Below are 22171 nucleotides of genomic sequence, written 5' to 3' on the forward strand. Positions count from 1 at the left end.
TAAGGCATAAAGTTAATTGTAGTGGTTCCAGCCATGCTTTAGCCATTGCTTTCTTACATTTTCTTGATACTTGCTTTTGTTGGACCATAGTCTACCCTGTCTCTTCAGAATGTACATTACAACAACTCTTTTGGGTGCTGGGATGTTATCAAGTGTAATAGATAGGTGTCATGGGTAGATTTGGGGTAAGACTGCAGCATGAACAGGCCCTCTTTTCCAGCAGATTACCTACAGGCTTTGCCGGTCTTCAGTCCACCACTGCTGCCACATCTTCCTGGAGCTTCTCAGGACTTACGGAGTGGGAGGCTCCAGAATGACCTCAAGTCCTCTGGGTCAAAATGGCAGTCTCTCTTGCTGCTGTGGAGAAAAATAAACAGCTTGCTTTCATCAGTCACTCTCCCTACTGGTAAACTTAGCATTCCTAAGTGCCTTCGACTGCCACAGGCAAGTGGGCAGTTAGCTTCTGAAGCAACAGACTGTCTACTTTTACAAGCTTTCTCCAAACTCACTCTGCAGCAGATGTTTGGAGTGATGTCTGAACCAACAGTGCATATAGGTGTTTTCCACACAAGCAAAGATACAACAGAGATGCAAATTCCAGTGCTCCCAAATACAGATGTTTATAAGCCTAGTAACAAGCCAGTAGTTAGGTAAGGAGGGTGTCCCAACTTCTTCCATGCACAGCAGTAAGACACTTGTTCCTCAGCTGCACCTTGAAGTAACACATCTGTGCTTCCACCTGTTATCAGGGTGGCACCCTACAAACTGTCTGACTATCTCCTTTGTTGCTAACTCTGACAGCATATGTGCCCAGGAAGTTGGATACACACATCTGCAACAGCTCCTTCTCAAGAGTCTCTACAGCAATCATAAGCAGTAAATAAGCAGTGTAGATATTTACAGGTGACCTAAAATCATCTCAGTTTCCCTGACAGCCTAAAAGACTGAACTGGGTAATTCTTTGGTTCAGATTCATCTGAGCCACTTTAAACATGCATCTTATGATGAGACAAATCATGACACATGGTGGCATATTGCTCCCCACTGACTGTAACAAGAGTGCAAGGCAATTATTAAAGTGCAGAAACCTATATGTAGACATTTATTTTCAGTTGGATGAATCTTAGCTGTGTTATGTACCCCTGCCATTCTGCACAAACCTCTGTTACACATGGCTGCTTCTCATCAGGACCCCTGTCCTCACAAAAGCAGTTACAGCTGATTTGCTCTGGATCCTGACTAATACTGTAAGGATACATCTTTTGTGTTACATAAAAGAGAAAGAGCTCAAGGACCAGAACCAACACCACACAGGCATCCTGACTATGATCTGTGCAGCTCCAACTAAATCATCCCATCACAGACCAGATACAGAGAGGCTATACATAAGCTGCAGGCACATGAGACCCATAAACACTGTGGAGGCCATGTGAACAGGTAACTCCCTGTGCTTTGTGAACATGAGTCAGTATCTTACTGTTCTTGGTACAGCTTATGTCTCCTTAGGTGCATACAGTAATGGAGACTAGTGACAAGTGGCACTCCTCAGGAGTCAGTACTAGTGCTGTCTTAACATCTTTGTCGGCAAGACGAACAGTGGGATGAAGTCAGCATGCAGTCAACATGCTGGAGGGAAGGAATGCCATCCAGCCTTGAGGTGGGCCCGTACAAACCTCAGGAAATATAACAAGGCCAAGTGTGAGGTCATACACCCAGGTCAGGGCAATCCCAAGCACAAATACAGGCTGTGCAGTGAATAGATAGAGAGCAGTCCTGAGGAGAAGAACTTGGAAATGCTGGCTGATGAGAAGTCCAACATGAGCCAGCAATGTGTGCTTGCAGCCCAGAGAGCCAAGCATACCCTGGGCTGCATCAAATGAAGCGTGGCCACCAGGCCAAAGGAGGAGATTCTTCCCCTTTACTCCACTCCCGGGAGACCCCACCTGGAATACTGCATCCAGTTCTGGAGTCCCCAACACAAGAAGGACATGGAACTGTTGAAGAGGGTCCAGAAGAGGGCCACAAAGATGATAAGAGGGCTGGAACACCTCTCTTATGAAGACAGGCTGAGAGATTTGGGGTTGTTCAGCCTAGAGAAGTCTCTGGGAAGACCTTATTGCAGCCTTCTGTATTTGAAGAAAGCCTATTGGACATCTGAGGAAGGACTTTTTATGAAGGCATGTAATTACAGGATGAAGGTAATGGCTTCAAAATGGAAGAAGGAAGTTCTTCACCATGAGGGTGGTGAGGCACTGGAACAGGCTGCACAGAGATGTTGTGGAGGCTCCAGCCCTGGAAGTGTTCAAAGCCAAGTTGGATAGGGTCTTGAACAACCTGGTCTAATAGGGTGTGCCCCTGCCCATGGCAGCAGGGCTCGAACTAGGTCCCTTCTAATCCAAATTGTTCTATGATTCTGTAAATTCAGATACTGCAGAGTACCAACTCCCTCAGGTTTCAAGATCCCTTGCCTTTTCACAGTATCACAGTGTAGCCGAGGTTGGAAGAGACCTCGAGGATCATCGAGTCCAACCTGTCACCACAGACCTCATGACTAGACCATGGCACCAAGTGCCACGTCCCATCTCCTCTTGAACACCTCGAGGTATGGGGACTCCACCACCTCCCTGGGCAGCACATTCCAATGACTAATGACTCTCTCAGTGAAGAACTTTCTCCTCACCCCGAGCCTAAACTTCCCCTGGCGCAGCTTTTCTAGAGGAGGGTCCTGTAATAGACTGAAAATCCTCTCTGGGTGTACTCAACCAACAGTTCCTGCTCCTACGGTGCCAGCTGGGAACCATTCCCCAAAGAGATGCTTTTTCCACAGTTTCTTCAGGGATCTTTATTAGTGCCATTGTTACATGCCTTTGTGAGTACAGTCCCTTTTGATATAGTTACAAAGGAACACCTTGCTAGCAAATACACCAAGGCTGTCCACAATATTTGCACAACTATTCCAGCTATTTTCCAACTCTTTAAGCACCAAATGCAGGCATCAATGGCAACAAACTCTGCTGACCACAATGAACTTTGTATTAGGACTTGCAACAATTTTATTATGAAAGGATCCCAGAAGTTTTTACAGAGAAGGTATGTGGCTACCACACACTTGTGCTACTAGCTTAGACCAGACCCTGTAATAATTTCAGTTACTAAACACATATCTGGAAAACAATCATTCCTTCCCCTGCTTACACAAAAAATAGGTGCAATCAAAAATCTTAAACAGTATTCTGAACAAAAGAGGTAAGCACTACTTACAATAATGGAATACATTACAGAAAACAGTAATTTAGAGTTTTACAATTCCTTTCTTTTTTCAAAGAAATAATTATATACACTTTACCATCTTCAGCAGTATTAAAGATGTTATAATTTAAGACCATTTTAATTAATAAATCACAGTGGTACAACAAAGTGCTATTGAGAGTAGCTTTAGACAGTGGCCTGGGAAAAGAAACAAGAGAGAAGCTTCTTCTCCTTCAACATTTCCAGAAACCATATATTTTAAAAATATTTTACAAGTTAAAATGCTGATAATTCTATAATTGTTTCTTTAGTAACACTGTGAAGTAATGTCTTTGCCATCTTTATTGTATTTTTTGAACTGCATAACAATAATTATTTAAAATTATATCAGTCACGTTGCATTTCAAAATGCAGAGTCCCAGGACCTAATAAATCCTTCTGGCTTTTCAAGGAACACAGATAAAATTAACTTTGCTAATCTCGACTTGTTTTATTGTGCCCTTGTATACAATTTCTAGCGCTTCTCTCTTTAAAGTACAAAATCCATACAGTGGAAAAGTGTTAGGCAACCTTAACTATAGTTACTACTGCCAACTCTTCCTATAAAACTTAGGATGAAATATCATTAAAATCATTAAAATTGATGGCACTGCTCACACTGATTTCAGAGAATGAAAGAAAAGAGAAGAAACACTCTCTGGTGCACAGTAAGGTCCCCACAATAAAATTCCATGTTTACATGGGAAGCAATAAGAATAGAATAGAATAGAATAGAATAGAATAGAATAGAATAGACCAGACCAGGTTGGAAGAGACCTTCAAGATCATCGCCTCCAACCCACCAACCAATCCAACCCACCTAAACAACTAACCCATGGCACCAAGCACCACATCAAGTCTCCTCCTGAACACCTCCAATGATGGTGACTCCACCACCTCCCCAGGCAGCCCATTCCAATGGCAAATCACTCTCTCTGTATAGAACTTCTTCCTAACATCCAGCCTGAACCTCCCCTGGTGCAGCCTGAGACTGTGTCCTCTTGTTCTGGTACTGGCTGCCTGGGAGAAGAGACCAACATCTGCCTGTCTACAACCCCCCTTCAGGTAGTTGTAGACAGCAATAAGGTCACCCCTGAGTCTCCTCCTGTCCAGGCTAAGCAATCCCAGCTCCCTCAGCCTCTCCTCATAGGGCTTGTGTTCCAAACACCTCACCAACTTCACTGCCATTCTCTGGACTCATTCCAGCACGTCAACATCCTTCCTAAACTGAGGGGCCCAGAACTGGACACAGTACTCCAGGTGCGGCCTAACCAGTGCAGTGTATAGGGGCAGAATGACCTCCCTGCTCCTGCTGGCCACACTGTTCTTGATGCAGGCCAGGATGCCACTGGCCCTCTTGGCTGCCTGGGCACACTGCAGGCTCATGTTCAGCCTACCATCGACCCCAGGTCCCTCTCTACCTGGCTGCTCTCCACCACTCTGACCCCAGCCTGTAGTTCTGCCTGGGGTTGTTGTGGCCAATGTGCAGAACCCGGCACTTGGATGTGTTAAATCTCATGCCGTTGGACTCTGCCCATCTGTCCAGCCTGTCGAGGTCCCTCTGCAGAGCCTCTCTACCCTCCAGCAGATCAACTCCTGCCCCCAGCTTGGTGTCGTCAGCAAATTTACTGATGATGGACTCAATGCCCTCATTCAGATCATCAATAAAGATGTTAAAGAGCATGGGGCCCAGCACTGATCCAATCCTACAATTAATATCGTATAGCAAAACATACATATGAATGTATATATGTAATATATTTATACAAAGATACAGCTAAAAAGTCAAAATGACAGGTTTTCATTTAGATGTGGGTCTATCTTTTTAACAATTGCTAGCACCACTGCAGCAGAATGTTTGGAAGAAAAATGAAATATAACTTAAGTCAGTTGGAACCATGAGGAACATATTAACCACTAAAGCACACAATGTAATTCCATTACTTAAAATGTTTTCAGGGGACCTCTGCTATTGTTGCAGAAGTGCCATGGGATCTTATCATCAAAAGATAAAGCAGCAGTTGAACCACAATTCTCATCTAATGGCAAGAAAGACCCCAGTTGTCAAAGATTCATGTATACAGATAAATTTCTGCAGTAGCAGTCTTACTTTAGACCACAGAACTTTTCAAAATGCTTAAAATTAGGCCTATGTAACTCATCACAGAATATTTGAACTACAGCCTAACCTGGAGAGTAATAATGAATATACTGTTCAAACTTTAGAAAAAAGTCTTCCTTCTCAAGAGTATCAGTTTTGATCTTCATTGTTTTACTCACATAAAAGCAGTATTTCAATGGTCTTTGTACCATTACTTATCACAAATGGGTCACTGCCAACTTAGTAATTGCATTTTAAAATCATTCTATTATTAGTATCTTCAATTTTCAAATGAGTTTTTGTAAAAATAAAAGTTTTGCATTCAACTTTTTTTTTCTCTGATTCTTCAACTTGACTTTGGAAATGTTCTTCTGAAGTTGGAGGGAACTTGTTACGTATTCCAGCAAGGTGTTTCTCAGCTAGCTATATAGGAAAACTGTGGGAAGACAGTGTGTTAGGAAGGACAATTAATGCTGAGAGGTATTCTGGGACAACTATTTGAGACAAATGTAATATTTTTTTTTGCTTCTAAATGGACTCCATAGTGATAAGCTTTCAAGTAACTTTAGCAAGTTGAAAATACCTGACGATAAGTTACATTTATGGCCTAGCTCCCAAATGCAAAGATTGCTGTGAACTTTTATTTATGAGCTGAATGGTGTTATCTAGCTACAAAATGTTCACATTTATTTTCACTCTTACTAGTGGATGAATGCTGACTGTTTGCTAATTAGTTCCATTTCTACCATATCCAAAACCTGTAAAATAGTCAGACTTTCTATTACCTACACAGCATATTGTCATGTTAAGACTTCCTTCACCAGCAGAAGGTACTTCAAATTCTTTGAAACTGGTCTCTCATGTGTTTGTTGTTTTTTTTGTTTTCTTGCAGAGGATGGATGGTAAAACTTATGGACACATTCAAGGTCAGGTTGGACAGGGCTCCGAGCATCATGATCTAATGGAAGATGTCCCAGGTCACTGCAGGAGGGTTGGACTAGATGACCTTTAAAGGTCCCTTCCAACCCAAACTATTGTATAGTTCTAGGATTCTATGAATAACAGTCTCTCTAGCATACAAAGCAGCTTTAACAACCCCTGAAGTCAACTACCAACCTTCACCATAAACAACCTCAGTACAGAACCTTGAGATTCTGGATAGAGATCAAGGTATCAGCTCGCCAACAACTGTCCAGTTTCATCCAATCACCCTGTAGTTTTCAAAGTGCACTGGGATTATTTAATTTTATCACTTTGAACCAAACTTGTCTTCCTTGTACTCCCATCCTTATCTGCTTCAGTGTTTTCCTTGTAGATAGATTGTTCTCATGTCTGTTAAAGTAAAATACAAGTGATAGTCTTAAGATGACTGGTGTAATTTTGAATGGGCTAAAGAATGCCTGTCTTTGTGAGACCTCCTGTTTCAGTCTTCTGACTGACTTTGGGTAGAATTTAGTCTATGGCCTAGTTCTTCACATACTAAACCCAAGCAGTGATACATTCTGTCTTTTAATCAGCTTGTTGAGCTCCTCCAGGAAAGTATTCAAAACTTTTGTGAGCACGGTGCCTAGCCTACTAAGATTGTACTTTTGGTTGGAGCTTATCATCAAATGTACATACAGCGAATATGTCAGACCACCTTCATGCTATTTCTTGTGAAATAGCATCATGTATGTGCAAAGGTGGCTTGCCAGCTCCTCCCTCAACTCAAGAATGTCTGGTTGTCTCCTTTCCCAATCCAGTTTACATAGCATTTGAAGTCCCGAAAAACAGATGAGCATGATGGGTGGCCTTCAGACTGGATGACTGAATCCATGTCTCAACTCTTACTCTTTCTAAAATAGTAAGAAAGGGTTTAGATTAAATGTAACAGGAGTTAATTTAAGCTGTTACAAGAGTAAATGAATGCTGGCACTAAGCCTAATGCTCTTGAGGGGATTTGAGTTCTAGTAGAGTGAATCCCAGTTGGAACTTGGCCTAATGCTGAGACATGGAAGTGGACCTTCAGGCATGTGGAGCTGTAGGTATTTTTTTCACTTTGACTTTTTAACAAAACTTGGAAGAAATTAAGTTTTGCCAAAGATGATTTCCTAAGAATCACAGGAGTCACAAGAGTTTTATTTGATGGTAGTGTGCTTTCATCTTTTGATGTGACTTCACATTATGTTAACTATGCCTAACAAGAAATGACTGCATTTACCTATTGTTATATAATAACTCAGTGAAACATTGAATCTTTCAGGGAAATTACACTCTTAAGCCTCAAGGAAAATATTTTATTAGACTTTTCATCTGCTTTTGTGAATTTTCAGCAATGCAAGCATCTGTAGTACAATGTCTAAAGTTAACATGAAGAAAGCATTTGTTTAAAAAGCAGGTATGCTAGCTTGCTATATGTAATTTCTGCATACAAGAGCCAAAGACAAGCACACTGAGCGGGAAAGGGAGCCTCTGAACTAACATTTTTGTTCCACAGGGCATAGTTGATGACATTTGTCACCATGCAGCTCAACTTTTCTGATGAAACTCCTGTTATATGTACCAGTGTCAGTGTAATTTCTATACATTATAGTGATGCTTTCTGTCATAAACTGCCCTGCAGTGATACTGCATGAGGTGAAACAGTCGAGGGTTTTCTAGTTACTTAGGCATACCTCCTAGCTCCTACAAATACACCAGCCTGGTTACAGTAGCAGAAGTGTGAATCACATAAGTATGGTGGTAGCTTGGCACTCATAGACACTGCACATAGGATAAATTTACTGCAGGGAGAGAAGGGGTAGCTAAGGACACTTAACTTCCCCATCAGCATTGCGTGCTTGCAGTCATATGAGAATAGTCCTCCATTCACATTGCAGTAGTATCTGTTCCAGTCAGAAATGTCATCTGAGGAAAGACAAATGACCTACTTATTTGTTCTTACCCAAAGAAAAACTGAAAATGCTTTGCAGGGTGCTGAACTAAACCTGCTTACCTGTGTTGTAGTCATGTGGTTAACACCGAGGGATCTGGTATTCAGAATTCAAATCTCTTAGTCATCCTTTGCAATGTTTGTGGGATGTTGCCAGCATTCATGAAGTGCTTATTATTGGCTGACACAGAAAAGGAAGTACTCTTAATGTGTGTGTGTGCAAATATTCTGTGTGAAACTATAGGACTAGGATGGAAAATATTTAGTCTGTCTAGATGGAAGTAGAAACAGAGGACAGGAATTTGCTGCAAGTTTTACTTCTCTATAGCAGAAGCAGGATTTTACGGTGTGTGTTTTGTATATAGATAGAGGGATTTTGCTGCTGTGGTTTACACTATCTGTGGATTAGTAGGGATTTTCCCATATGAGTTACTCTGTAGGTCTCTGGGGATACAAAAAAGATTTTGCAATGTACTTTAGTCTGTAGAGATGGAAACCACTCCCCCTGCATATTGCACTCTCGGGCAATTTTGCAGCGAGCAGTCATTTCTGTTCCTGAGAGAAGGTGTTTTTATCTTGCTAAGAACTGAACTCAGGTGGCACATTCCTGAAGATGTCCCAAACACTTCACAGAATGACACTCAGTGAGCAACACATGCTAATGGAAGACTGGATAAATTCTGAGATGCCATTAGTTAGAAGGTTAAAATTACTTTCTATAAAACTGGCTGTGGTATTAGAAAGCAGTGAAAGACACAGTTTTCTAAAATGGACTGAGTACTTTCTTGGAGGCCTTTAACCAAAGATTGAAGTAATAGGAAACTGCATGCAGCAGTTCTCTCCCCAGTCTTTTCCCATATTCACATGGAACCACTAGGTGAACTACTTTGAAAACATGGGTACTACCAACCTACAAATGACATTTAGCTGCTTCTCCGCTTTACTTCATGTTGACCATACCATTAATTCACAGATGGCCCAGTGTTTGAACATGATCAACAAACTCATCCTAATCAAGGCCTAGAGAACTTTGCTAAAACTATGGTAGTGAACAAAAAAACCCCACACACTTTGAAGCATTCACTGTGAACAGTTGTCTTTGACACAAGTCATTACTGCTGGTCAAGTATCAATCTATAATGCTTTTCAGTTATCACCTCTGCAATGACAGTTTCAATAAACACTATCTTCTGTCATTTGTATTTAATAAGAAACTCTAACCTGTTCTTCAAAAGAACTTATTCTTGCTTTTGTTTTTTCTCACTTGGAACATATGCAGAGCAATGAATCCACACATGGCATCTCCCAACACTTAGGAAACCCAAACTGTACAGCACACATTGCCAGGTCAGCCCTGCTAGTGCAAGCTCACACCAAACCTGCCTTGCTCTGTACACTGGGCAGAGTTTCAAACCCAGCTGATGGGTTTCATGTCCTCATCAGTAGCTTTAAGCGCTGGAAGAAGAGTCACATCCAGAAACAACGTGAAGCTGAGCTCTGTGAGAGGCACACGGAGGTGGCATGAGGCACCCTCGGTACGAAGGATCGTTGCAAGTGCTGCCACTTTTCACTCCCTACCACACAGGCAAGGCCTTCTGTACTCCCTTCTCTGACACAAACAAAACGCCTGACTCCTGTCACCGCCTTCCCTCTCGATTAGGAATCCGCCGGGCGAGCCTAGCCCCGGCCAGGCCCTCTCCCCTCCTGGGGCAGGGTTGGGGGCAGCTAACAGCCACCAGGGGCACGGAACAGCCGCGCAGGGCCTCTGCCCGTCGACTGGCCCGTCGACTTGAGCTGTTTTCAGCGAAACGCTCCAAGTGGGGACCCTGCGGCCTCCCTCATCCCTGAGGGGACTAGCTGGCGCGGAGCGAAGGGGCCGGGAACAGGGCGCGTTTACAAGATGAGAAGGTGAGCCAGCGGCGCCGGTCACTGCTGTGAGACCCTGTACAACTCTGCCTGCGTTACCTCTCTGCCAGCTTCGTTTCCTCCGATTTTGTGGATAGCTTCCCTCCCGCTAACGGAGTGGGTCAGCGCGCTGCGCTCTCGCACGATCCCGACGGAACGGAGCCGCCCCCGCGCCAGGAGCGACTGGCCCCGCGTCCCAGAGCCCAGCGCCGCGCATGCGCCCCGCGGCCGGCAGCGGTGGTGCCGGTTCGATGTCGGCGGCGCCGCAGCAGCTTCCGGGAAGATGGCGGCCTGGAGAGCGGCGCTGGTGGCGGCCGCCCGCCTTCCGCTAAGGGGACGATTCGCCGGTCTGCGGCCCCCTCGGAGCCAGCGGCGCCCACCTAGCTGGAAGGTTGTCGCCACCACCCTCGTCGGGGGAGGCTCCCTGGCGGCGTACTACAGCGGGCGGCCGGTCGTGTTCCCGACGGTCCTGGCACAGGTAAGGAGGCAGCAGCATCCCCACTCTTGTAGCCTCGCCTCTCGCCAGCGGGCAGGGCCGGGCGGGCAGCCGGGGCCTGGCGCCGGGGCCGGGCGTGAGGTTGTGGAGCCCGAGGGCGGTCATCAGCGGGCGCGGAGGAGGCCTGCGGGCGAGCCGGGATTGGTGGTGCTCAGACCTCGTCTGCCTCACCGCCGTGAGGTGGAACCCAGCTGCCGGAGCCCGCATCTCCAGACCATCAGGTAATGTGCGACCCAGGCCCCCTTGTCAGCAGCCGGGGTCAGCAGTGTGTCACTTAAACTACTCCTGCCTCATCTCGTTGACGGGAACTCTGCCGCGCTCTTCAGTGGACGAGGGCAGAGTTCGTCTTAGAACCTAGTGTTTCCCACCTTTAATTGACAGCCCTGGCCGTGCAACTGAACTTGTGTGGCTTGCTTGAGTACATAGCCTGTACTGAGCTCTTTCTCTTTCTGGTAACTTTCAGATGCCTTCCATAATGCCCGGTCTAGAGTATTCTAGGAAAATAGTGCTTTTATATCACATACTTTGTCTGAAATGCAGCACCCATAACAGGATGATTTCCTCTTGGTGTGTTCACCTTGAAGCATCACTGCATACTCAGAAGGTTATGTTCAGGGACAGACAGTCATTATTTACAAAATAATCATCACAACTTCCAAAATACAGTTACACTTTCCAACTGTATTCTTTTCACGGAGGTAGTGAACTTTTTCCCATCCTTCCTTTGGCCAAGAAGTTACTATCAATTAGAATTGGTTAGGTATTTCAAGACTGGAAGATCTCAATGTTCTTTAAGCTAGAGAATTTAGGTGGAAGGGGAGTGAAGAGGTCAGTGTAGGCTTGCAGTATTATTGATCTGCTTGTATCTAAACATTTTTGGAACTATTCAACCGTTTCATGCTTCAGTGCTTTGTCTTTTAACAGATACTGAACAGGCTAAACCACAGGCAGATAAACCTTTATTCTTGAGTCAAAACCAAAGAGTGATTGCTTAATATTTTTTAAATACATATTGCAGTTTTAAATGTGGAGCATGTCTACGTTGCATATTCTTAGGAAACTCAATTATTATTTTTTTAATAAGCATATTTCTGAATAGATCAGATATGAGTCTTGATTCCTTGGACAGCATGTTAAAACTTGGGTTTTCAGTATACATCTCCTAATGAGGAAGGTATCTGTTATTCCACTAGAAATCCTACTGGAAATATATCTCTTTGTTGAAAAGAGCCAACAAAATAGGATTTTATGTTTAGTTATGTGACAGCTTCCAGCAGCATTACATCATGTTTGCTAAGTCCTGTTGTCGAGACTGACTTCATATATATGCATGGAACTCTTGTGTAAGTAGACATGTATGTAGATATATATAAAAGGTGTTGAATGCAGGATGTAATCACATTTCAAGGGCGTTGAGTGAAGCAGTCTAGTTCTGCTGCTGCTGGATTCATGGATTAGCTTCTGTGTAATGTATGGACAGTTCTACAGGTGCACTTTTCAGTTCTTGGGGGAGAGCTCTGAAAGTCTCCAGCTTGTTTAATTGATTTATTTTTGGAGACAATAAATTGCTAGACTCCCCAAATGTTAAGCAGTTTATTCAGTTTAAACTTTTCAGTTTTCCAGTGAAATGACTGTTGGAGGCTCTGTCATAGTTGCAGGCAAAAGTTCTCCATACACCTTGTATTCCATGTTGCTGCAGTTAATGTTTTAAAACTACCTAAGAACTGGCCGTGCAGAACATAACACTAAGGGCAATAAACTGAAAGTGGAACTGGGTTGTAAAAGCAATGAGGAACAGTGTGGCAGAGCCAAAGTAGTAAGCTGTGAGTCTTTTAAGCAGATGAAATGTTACTTGTGGCTTCTTAGTGGCAAAAATGGGAAACAATCAAAAGCAAAATGGAGTGTTGAAAAAAGTATGCCACCTTTATTTTGTTTCAAAGCAATCTTTCTTCAGTTCAGAGTTTGAGCAGTCCTGTTAAATGGAGATGCTTTTCATTCTAAAAGTGGATAACTCGATGTTCTATTGTTACTCCTTTTCATTATAACTGTTCTTGCTTGAGATAGTGCTAGCAAACAATTCCAAACTGTTTGTTCATGTTGCAGAATGTTAAATGGTGGAAATGTTTGTAACACAGGTATGTGAAATAAGGAAAGTATTTGTGAGTAGACAGCATCATTTTCTTTTGATAAAGGAATAGGTAGTGGAAATGTTTATACTTCTGTCTCATCAACTAGGCCTAGCAGTTGTGCTTGAGGGAGCAGCGATGTTATCCTACAGTGCTTTCCACTTTTCCTTGGTAATAAAATCTTTTGCTGTTGATTCACAAGAGTGAATTGATGCAAAATGAGTGCTAAAGGAGTCACCATCATGGGAGGTGTTCAGGAGGAGACTTGATGGGGTGCTTGGTGCCATGGTTTAGTTGTTTAGGTGGGTTGGATTGGTTGATGGGTTGGACGCGATGATCTTGAAAGTCTCTTCTAACCTGCTCTGCTCTGCTCTATTCTATTCTATTTCTTTTAAATACTTCACAAAGTGAAGCTGACGAGTCAACAAGGTGTTTCCATGCTGTAAAGCACCAACAGATTATGTACTTAGTTGTGTGGCATTTTTGCAGTAGCGTTGCATTAAGTTTAAGACTTCCTACTCTGCTGTAAGAATAGGTAGATCCACTGAGTAAATTCTCATTCTTGTCCTAAGCAAGATGCAACTGCCACTAACAGCTTTGTTGCAGAATCAAAGTCTTCACTGTAAATACTTGCTGTTTGTTAAGTTTAGGTAGTTGAAGGTGATAACTCTATTTTGATTTAGTCTCAGTAATACTAGTTTCTATCAAACTAGCCATAAAATTTTCAGCTACATCTTGTTCTATTTAATTTCAGAGAGGAAGTTTACTGTCGAAGCTGTCAACACGTGGAAGCTGAAATTCATTTAAAAACTTTTTTTCTTCTAAAACTTTTCTTGATTATTCTGCAATTAAAGACTGATACTTTTGGCCTGTAGTTCCTTAAATCTTTATTTAAATTGAGCCCTCACATGCTGCTGAGGGTTTAATCCTGTTGGTATTGGTTGTTGGCACTTCTGACTTCTGCTCAGAGTGAATGAAATCCAGCTTGTCTACAAGTCTTCACAGAATCAAAGGTCCTGCAGGGTCAGTTAATCTGTTTTAATTTTGTGAGTTGTGTGGATAGTGTCTGTTTTGTTTTGTAGTGGCTTATGTTTGGTTACTGTGTTCTAATGTAATTATTGTTTATTCTGGCAATACATTTTCAGGTTTAGGGTTTTTTTTAAACCGTGTTTTTCGATCTGGCTTTTGTTGGCATTTTCAATGCTACTTGCTGGTTCTGTTAGCTAACATTAAATGGGTAGCATTTTAGTAATAAAACTACCTATATTTAAGGTTACCTTAGATGTAAACTTCCATTGTAACTCTCTTTAGAGCTTCAGTAAGTGATTTTTGAAGGTATTTTCCTTCTCTATCTTAATTTGCTGACCGGCCATTTAGAAATGAACAATATATATTGGAATAGTTCTTTTCCTTACTGCTGATTATAAGTCTCTTAATGGACAAAATTTTAATAGCAAAATTAACATAATCTATTTCTAACTTATTTTTAGCTACTGGGTTTTGCTTTTTTCTGACTTATCATTTACATATCCTAGACCAGATATAACCTGTGTTGGGAAAAAAATAGATTAATTGTTTTCAAATGAAATGGGCTAGTCGGCTTGCATAAAGGGGAAGAGTGGGGGTTGAGGGGAAAGGCAGGTTGTAAGAGCTTTTGCAATGATTCCTTACATTGATCAGACTTGCAGTATTATCTATTGTATCTTTATTATCTCGGAGCTTGCTGCTTGCAATACTAATGTGCCATTATATGGCCTAAAGCTGCTGGAATTCTTTGGTTAAAGTGTGCTGTTTATCACGAGTCAGCTTTGTGGTCAGTTAGGCTCCCTTTATCAGGGTCAAGAATCAAGCACATGTTTGCAAAGACCATGCAAGTGAATTTGGAATGGCACAGGCTGGGCAGCAGTAGTGTTCTGTGAGCAGCAATGACTCCTACCTCCCCATTGCAACTAAATTTGGAACTTGCCAAATGACTGTAGCATTGATCTTGAACATGCACACACAGCAAATGATAGGAAAACTCTGAGAAGCGGCAGGCTGCCAGAGGCAGCGTCTTCAGCTCCTGCAAAGTCTTTTATGGACCTGTTTAGTCACTAGCTTCAGAAAGAGGAGTATCATTTGATTCACCCTTGAAAAGCTGCTATACCTGCTGAGTGTAAGTCACTGTTCTTCAGATGAGACTGGCCGGAATTCTTACTAGCACATACATTCGGTTACAAGTGTGCAAAGTGTTGTAATTTTGCTGATAAACATGATTTTGTTTCAGCATTCTTTTTCCAGGGTTGTGGGAAGCATCAGTTGGTACTTAAGTAGTTGATACCACTTAATCTGAGGAAAAGAGGAAGATCCAACTTACAAACAGTATTGTTCAATTTTATTTTTTCATCAGTTCTTGCTGATACTTTCTGTTACATGATTGTAAGGTTCTCTTTATCTTACCTTTTCTGTTGCTGCTTGGGTTGCATCAGCAGCACAATGATTCTTCCAGGTAAGAGGAGTCTCAATTCTTGCCCTTGAACAAATATGTTGTATTTGATCATACTGAAAACACAAAGGTAATGCTTATAACAATGATTAACGAACAAATTGTGACATTTAAATTCTTTCTAGTGTCTTATAGTTCTGAAATTCTCTTTTAAATGAATGTGCGTTAATTGAAACAGTCCTCTTTTGGACTGTATTTTTTAAATTGTTATTTCACTTTAAACTATACTGAATGTTTTGGAATATTAGCAATTCTTAAGAGAAGCAAAGACAGCTAGACATGGGAGTGATGACTTTGTGTGTTACAATGATATATAGAAACTGTTATTCCAAGCATCCAGGAGTAAAATACTTCTAATGATTAAAACTAGAGCTTACATTAGTTTTCCAGAGCTGCACGTGTAACCACCACAAAAGTTTCATTTGGAACTACTACCTTACACTGTTTAAAGAAACCAGAGTGCTATAACATCCATTTGTTCAGGGAAGACCCACTAGGTTTTGTCATTATGGAAAATGCAAGATAATACACCGGAGGACCTCTTTACAACTCCTAGGGCTACAGAGAACTCAGTGCCACCGTTCATAGAATAGAATAGAATAGAATAGACCAGACCAGACCAGACCAGGTTGGAAGAGACCTTCAAGATCATCGTGTCCAACCTATCTTCCACCACCACCCAACCAACTAAACCATGCAACCAAGCACCTTATCAAGTCTCCTCCTGAACACATCCAGTGATGGTGACTCCACCACTTCCTCGGGCAGCCCATTCCAATGGGCTCTCTGTGTAAAACTTCCTCCTAACCTCCAGCCTAAACCTCCCCTGGTGCAGCCTGAGACTATGTCCTCTTTTTCTGGTATTGGTTGCCTGGGAGAAGAGACCAACCTCTGCCTGTCTACAATCCCCCTTCAGGTACTTGTAGACAGCAATAAGGTCACCCCTGAGTCTCCTCTTCTCCAGGCTAAGCAATCCCAGCTCCCTCAGTCTTTCCTCATAGGTCTTGTGTTCCAAGCCCCTCACCAACTTTGTTGCCCTTCTCTGGGCACGCTTCATAGGATTATTTAGGAAGAATGCTTAAGTTAAATATAACTCTCAAGTTTAGCAGGCATTTAGTAGAAGTCACTGGGTGTCCAGACTTGGAATTTGATAAAAATGGTTGAGAAAGTTCTGAAGTCTCATCTGCATTTCTTGGTAACATTTTGAGATGTGTCCTGTGTCTCCAAAGAGATGAGTGCAGAGATGCAGTTTTCTTAGACAAGTTCTGATACATTGTGCAGGATTTTCACTAAAGTAGAATTTCTAACACAGATGATTTGAAAAATAATGTCTACTAGAAGCATGTTTCCTGTCTATTTTACTTGGTTGATAACTTCTGGTGTGAATGTGCAAATTACATATGCTTCCAAAAAATGTGATCAGTTGTGTGCACATCAAAAGCAGCATTTTGTTTAAATCATTAGAATAATTTGAAGTAGTCTCTTCAGAGCAGAGGAAGGGCAAAGTTTGTAGCTGTAGGATTTTGATGGTTTTTAACACGTCCTTTGTATCTAGGACCACTTTGTCTCAAGTTATGCTTACACTACTTTTAGCCCATGCTTTCTCACTCAGTGTATTTCTGAATACTTTGTTGTAATAGATGATTTAGGAAGGTATACTGTGCATGATAAATGCATGTGAAGGATTTTTGGTCCTGGTAGATAAAAAGTATGTGTGTGGCATTTCAATTCACTCACCAAATAGAAAAATGAAATCGTGCATTTCTTTGTAGGAACCATTGTTTAATCTGGAAGTTACATGTAAGTGCTGTAAGTTATGAGACATGGGTGTACCTTGTTAGAATGGGAATTTTTGTGGAGGTTTCTTTGCAATCTGTTTAAAAGCTTAGTTCATACTGAGAGAAGAACGTTGCTGTTAAGATGAGGTGCCTTGATAAATATAGAACCCAGGATAAAATTGCATAAGGATTTGCAGTGATGTATAGAATCGCCTGGAGGGAGGAATGTGGTTCTAAAATAAAACCAGAAAGAATATGTGTAGTCTAGCCTGAGAAATACACAGGAAGATTCTTGTGCTTGCTCTGTCATAAAAAGAAAAAAATTGCCTGCTTTTGTTGGATCAAAAATCCTCGAATACAATTTGTGTCCCAAGTAATATTTTAAAGTGTATATCTGTGAGTCTTTATGCTGTGAGAAATTGAGAATGCAAATGTAACAGCACATATAATAGATTACCAGGATGTTCATGAAGTAAAATTAACAATGTATAAAAGTGTGCAGCATAATGCTTTAGCAGGCTTTTGAAACTTAATGCAGGTGGGTTTAACCCACATCAAACATACTCTGTGATAGCTTGCAGGCCTCACAGAAGCCGCATGTTTGGATTCAGCTGGGGCAAACCTCATCACATCATCAATACTTAAAATTTGTGTAATAATAGAAGACTTTCCCATTTTTTGTGTCGTATTTTGCAGCTGACTGTTGTTCTCCCTGTGACAGAATGTATCACACTGCACATATTGGACTGGGACACAGTGCATGGAGCCCGGCACTGGTCCCCTGCACAACTTTAGATTTATGATCTGGCTGTATCATGGTTAGAAAGCTGTTAGAGGATTCCTTACAGCATCTTCAGGCTGGGTTATTGAACCATCTGCATGATGGTGTCTTTAAATCTTCCCACTGAAGAATCTGCAAGAATCTGCCCAATTCAATTCAAGGTGCTCTGAACCTGTAATGTTTCTTCACAGCAGAGCCCAGCCCTGGAGAGGCTCATTACTGATGTGCAGTGAACTGCAGGCAGTGCTCCTGCTGGTCTGGTAGCATCTCTCCAATAACTTTGAGTTTTGCTGTCAAAAAATGTTGTCTTATCATGGCAAGGCAGGCAAGTCTGTAGGTGAACACAGTAAACGCTGTTTTTGAACAGAAAATGGGTAGTCACTTTATTACATATCTGAGATACTGATTGTGTATGGCTACATACAAGTGCATTGAACACAATTCATGCATAAATGGTGTATCGTATGAGTAGATTACTACCAAGGGTTTTCTTTATCATGTATCTAGAAGTAAACTTGAAGTACTACAATATAATTGGTTTGATTGTGTGCATTTGAATTCCTTGATAACGTTGTTGCCTCCTAATTAATCTAGAATTCATGAGTTTCGGTTAATGGTCCAAAAATATTGTCAAAATAGTTTGCATTTTAAAAATGCAGTTTTTAAACATCAGTAAATATAGATCTCCCCTATAAGGAGAGCTCTTTGGAATTAGATTGCCATCTCAGCCTACTCTAGTCTTTTTTTCCTTTTCCTTAAATACACTTCAGTCTTTATGAAACTATTCCCCTTGTGCAGCCAACCAGGGTAACCTTAGCTACCTCTTGTTTAATTCTGTATTTCTCTGTGTGATGGAAATACTGTATGTATCATGTATCCACCAAGCAGCCTACATCAATAACTGAGGCATTAAATATGTCACAAACATCATTCTCAGCATTAGTGACATGCAGACATCATTATGTTGTGTGCCTAAAATAGAATGTGGTATAGAGAGTATGGAATCTGTAGGACCATGACGTTACAATTAATTATAGACTTAAATATTACTTACGGATGTGCATTTGTTTCTCGGCTTTAAATACATGGTATCCTTTTCAGCTTTTTAAATGAAGGTATTTATATCCTGAAGCTTTTGGCTTTGAAAATATTTACATTTATTCCCTTCTCTGTGTACACCGAGATTCTTTGTGCAGGTGCCCTCAGTGATACTAAAACAACAAGATGTCAAAATGTAATCTTGGGGGTCAAGGTTAAAATTTAACTATCTTTCATCTGATCTGTCACCTTCCACTTGAGTTTGCTCTTACTACATGACTTCAGTGATTGAATAAAATCTAATATTCTTCCTAGGCACTTTGATACTTGTGGACACATGGGGTGAGTTAAGCTGTGTGGGTTTGTTGTGGTTTTAGCTACTGTTTTAATTGCAATGTAATAAGAGGCTAACATTTGAGAGTCTTGAAGTGCTTGTTGGTGGACAAATGGAAGCAGATAAAATAGCTTCCCTGAAAATAATTTAGAAAGCCCAACTCTTTTGAATAGAAAGACTTATACAAAATAATAGTCTGGGGTTTTGAAACAAATCCCAGAGAAGAAACTAATACTAATTTACTGGGAACATGGGACTTTTCCTCCAATCAATACTCTAGGTCATTTTAAAATAGATAGTATATTGTTTCTTTTCTATTTATATTTTTAGATGGAAGCTCCATTTTGTTTTTCTAAGAACTTCAAATATAGTGATAATTACCCCTTATTTTGGATAAGATGTATATTGTGTCACACAATACCATCTGTTCTTCTGTTGCTGCTGTTTTGTACTGGTTTGCAAATGTTTGCTGGATTACCATGACAGCTCTGTATTGCACTTCCTTGCAGACCTTTGTCTAAAGACTGTGGCTGACTGAATGTGGCTGTACATGAGCCTGCAGTGTGCCCAGGCAGCCAAGAGGGCCAATGGCATCCTGGCCTGCATCAAGAACAACGTGGCCCGCAGGAGCAGGGAGGTCATTCTGCCCCTGTACACTGCACTGGTTAGGCCACACCTGGAGTACTGTGTCCAGTTCTGGGCCCCTCAGTTTAGGAAAGATGTTGACTTGCTGGAATGTGTCCAGAGAAGGGCAACGAAGTTGATGAGGGGTTTGGAACACAAGCCCTATGAGGAGAGGCTGAGGGAGCTGGGGTTGCTTAGCCTGGAGAAGAGGAGGCTCAGGGGTGACCTTATTGCTGTCTACAACTACTTTAAGGGAGGTTGTAGACAGGCGGATGTTGGTCTCTTCTCCCAGGCAACCAGCACCAGAACAAGAGGACACAGTCTCAAGCTGTGCCAGGGGAGGTTTAGGCTGGAGGTTAGGAAGAAGTTCTATACAGAGAGAGTGATTGCCCATTGGAATGGGCTGCCCAGGGAGGTGGTGGAGTCACGATCGCTGGAGGTGTTCAGGAGGAGACTTGGTGGGGTGCTTGGTTGCATGGTTTAGTTGATTAGGTGGGTTGGATGATAGGTTGGACGTGATGATCTTGAAGGTCTCTTCCAACCTGGTTTATTCTACTCTATTAAATATAACAAGCAGGTCAGCATCTTGGAAACATAAAGTAGCCTGAAAAAGAAGAAATAACTGAGAATATAGTTTAATTTGCACTGTGGAGAAGTGTACATAGACCTCACTGGTGCCAACTGTAACAGCAGTATTTGGTCTACGTGCTCCATCTCCTGATTTATCTGCATTGGGTACTTTTAGGTCACTAAATTTTGGTATATTGGAATGTTTAGTTTTCTTTGTGCTGCTGTTCTTATGATAAGGTTGCTTAACATAACTAGGCTTAATTTTTTTTTGAGTATTCCAGAAAAACAGTAGCTGAAACAATCAAAGATAACTGACAGATAAAAGTTTGTGAAATTCATAGTCTGAGCACATGCAGTGGACTGTATCTTCTTACTGCTACTCATGAAGGTTTCTATTACATTGAAAGACAAGAGAAGGGAGAGAAGGGAGTCTTGTCAGCTTGAAACACCAAGCAGCGTTTAAAGTAGTTCCTTCAGGTTTGTGTCTCTTTCAGGGTGGGAGAAATTTCATGACTGGCTGCCTGGCACTGGTGGAGTCTATATAAAGCCGTTCTAGCAGACGTAGCTAATAAAAACTATCTAATCAGCACCGATCCCATCCCTGCTCCTTTGCCAAATCAGCAGAGAAACTCCTTCATCTGCTTCCAAAAATTGCAGAGGCTAAGCTTAGCGTAGCTGAAAAACTTAAACAAAATTAAAGAACTCAGTGATTCCAGAAGTTTTGGTTTGTTTTTTTTTTAATCTTTCTTTTTTTAAAGTAGACATTTTCCTTCATAATGCCCATTTTTGGAGGTACTGCCATATTACATTAATAATCTATTGACAAATTATGCTGCAAGATTAACATAAAATACATGGAATTGCATATAAAGCTTCATAGTATCATAGTATCAGTCAGGGTGGAAGGGACCACAAGGAACATCTAGTTCCAACCCCCCTGCCATGGGCAGGGACACCCCACACTACATACACATTATGTACATATTTATGTACATATTTATAGTTTAGTAAATGTATAATAGTATGCATAAGTGTACATTTTGTATATACACACTGTGTGAATGCAGTAATAATAAATGTAATGCTGTTTAAATAATGAAGTTACAATATTTACTTTGAAAGTTTCTAATGAAGTTGACAGATATGCACAGTATTTAAAGGATGCATTCTGCCTGAAGTCTGGCAGAGGCTCCTTTCGGTGGCCCTGTTAAGAGACAGACAGCTGTGTGCTGCCAAGTCAGGCCAGGCTTTAAACTTGACTGTGTGCAGACTTCAATGTGAAATTGTGTCAAAGGAGAAAAATGGAAAGTTCTGTGCCCTCCTGTTGCTCACTGTGGTAAAAAGGAATTGGTAATTGGATTATATTCTCCCACAAAGTTGCCAAAATGAACTTTATTTTTCAGTTAAAAGGTCTTAATTGTTACATATTGACCACATTATTTGACAATCTGCTTCTCCTTTCTTAACTTGAAAATTGGTAGACACTAGAGCTTATTGCCTTAACTGCCAGAAGCATTGGTTGGAGGCTGGATTACAGCTTCTGTAACGGTTCTCAAGGAATGGCTGTGGTCTTGACTGATAATTTGGTGGTTTTTTTAAGGAAATGCAAAACCAAGATGATGCTTGTCACTGAGACTAAAATACTGCTTTTTACCTTTTCTTTATACTTCAAAATTGTTTAAATACCAAGTGACAGTGGTCTTAGTTGCCTGGAATTGTCACAAAAATTAGTTT

The 22171-nt window shown here is 41.5% G+C and overlaps 1 protein-coding gene and 1 long non-coding RNA gene across 2 annotated transcripts in view; one reads left to right on the top strand and one right to left on the bottom strand.

The window, feature by feature from the left end:
* Positions 1-8159: 8159 nt before the first annotated feature.
* LOC137443894 (uncharacterized) lies at positions 8160-10478 on the bottom strand. The gene is made up of 3 exons (XR_010988016.1): positions 10266-10478; positions 8364-8481; positions 8160-8275 (listed from the first exon to the last, which is right to left on the bottom strand). It is a non-coding gene; the product is annotated as an uncharacterized lncRNA (long non-coding RNA).
* The window catches only part of MICU2 (mitochondrial calcium uptake 2), a 155291-nt gene continuing 143580 nt past the window's right edge, over positions 10461-22171 (top strand). The window contains exon 1 of the mRNA XM_068144055.1: positions 10461-10683. Within this exon, the coding sequence (XP_068000156.1) occupies positions 10489-10683 (195 nt within the window). The 5' untranslated portion in view covers positions 10461-10488. The remainder of the gene's footprint in view (positions 10684-22171) is intronic.

The sequence above is a fragment of the Melanerpes formicivorus genome, unplaced genomic scaffold (genome assembly GCF_026170545.1).
Source record: "Melanerpes formicivorus ecotype bairdi unplaced genomic scaffold, bMelFor1.0.p_v2 SCAF_1, whole genome shotgun sequence".
In the NCBI taxonomy this organism is placed as follows: Eukaryota; Metazoa; Chordata; class Aves; order Piciformes; family Picidae; genus Melanerpes; species Melanerpes formicivorus.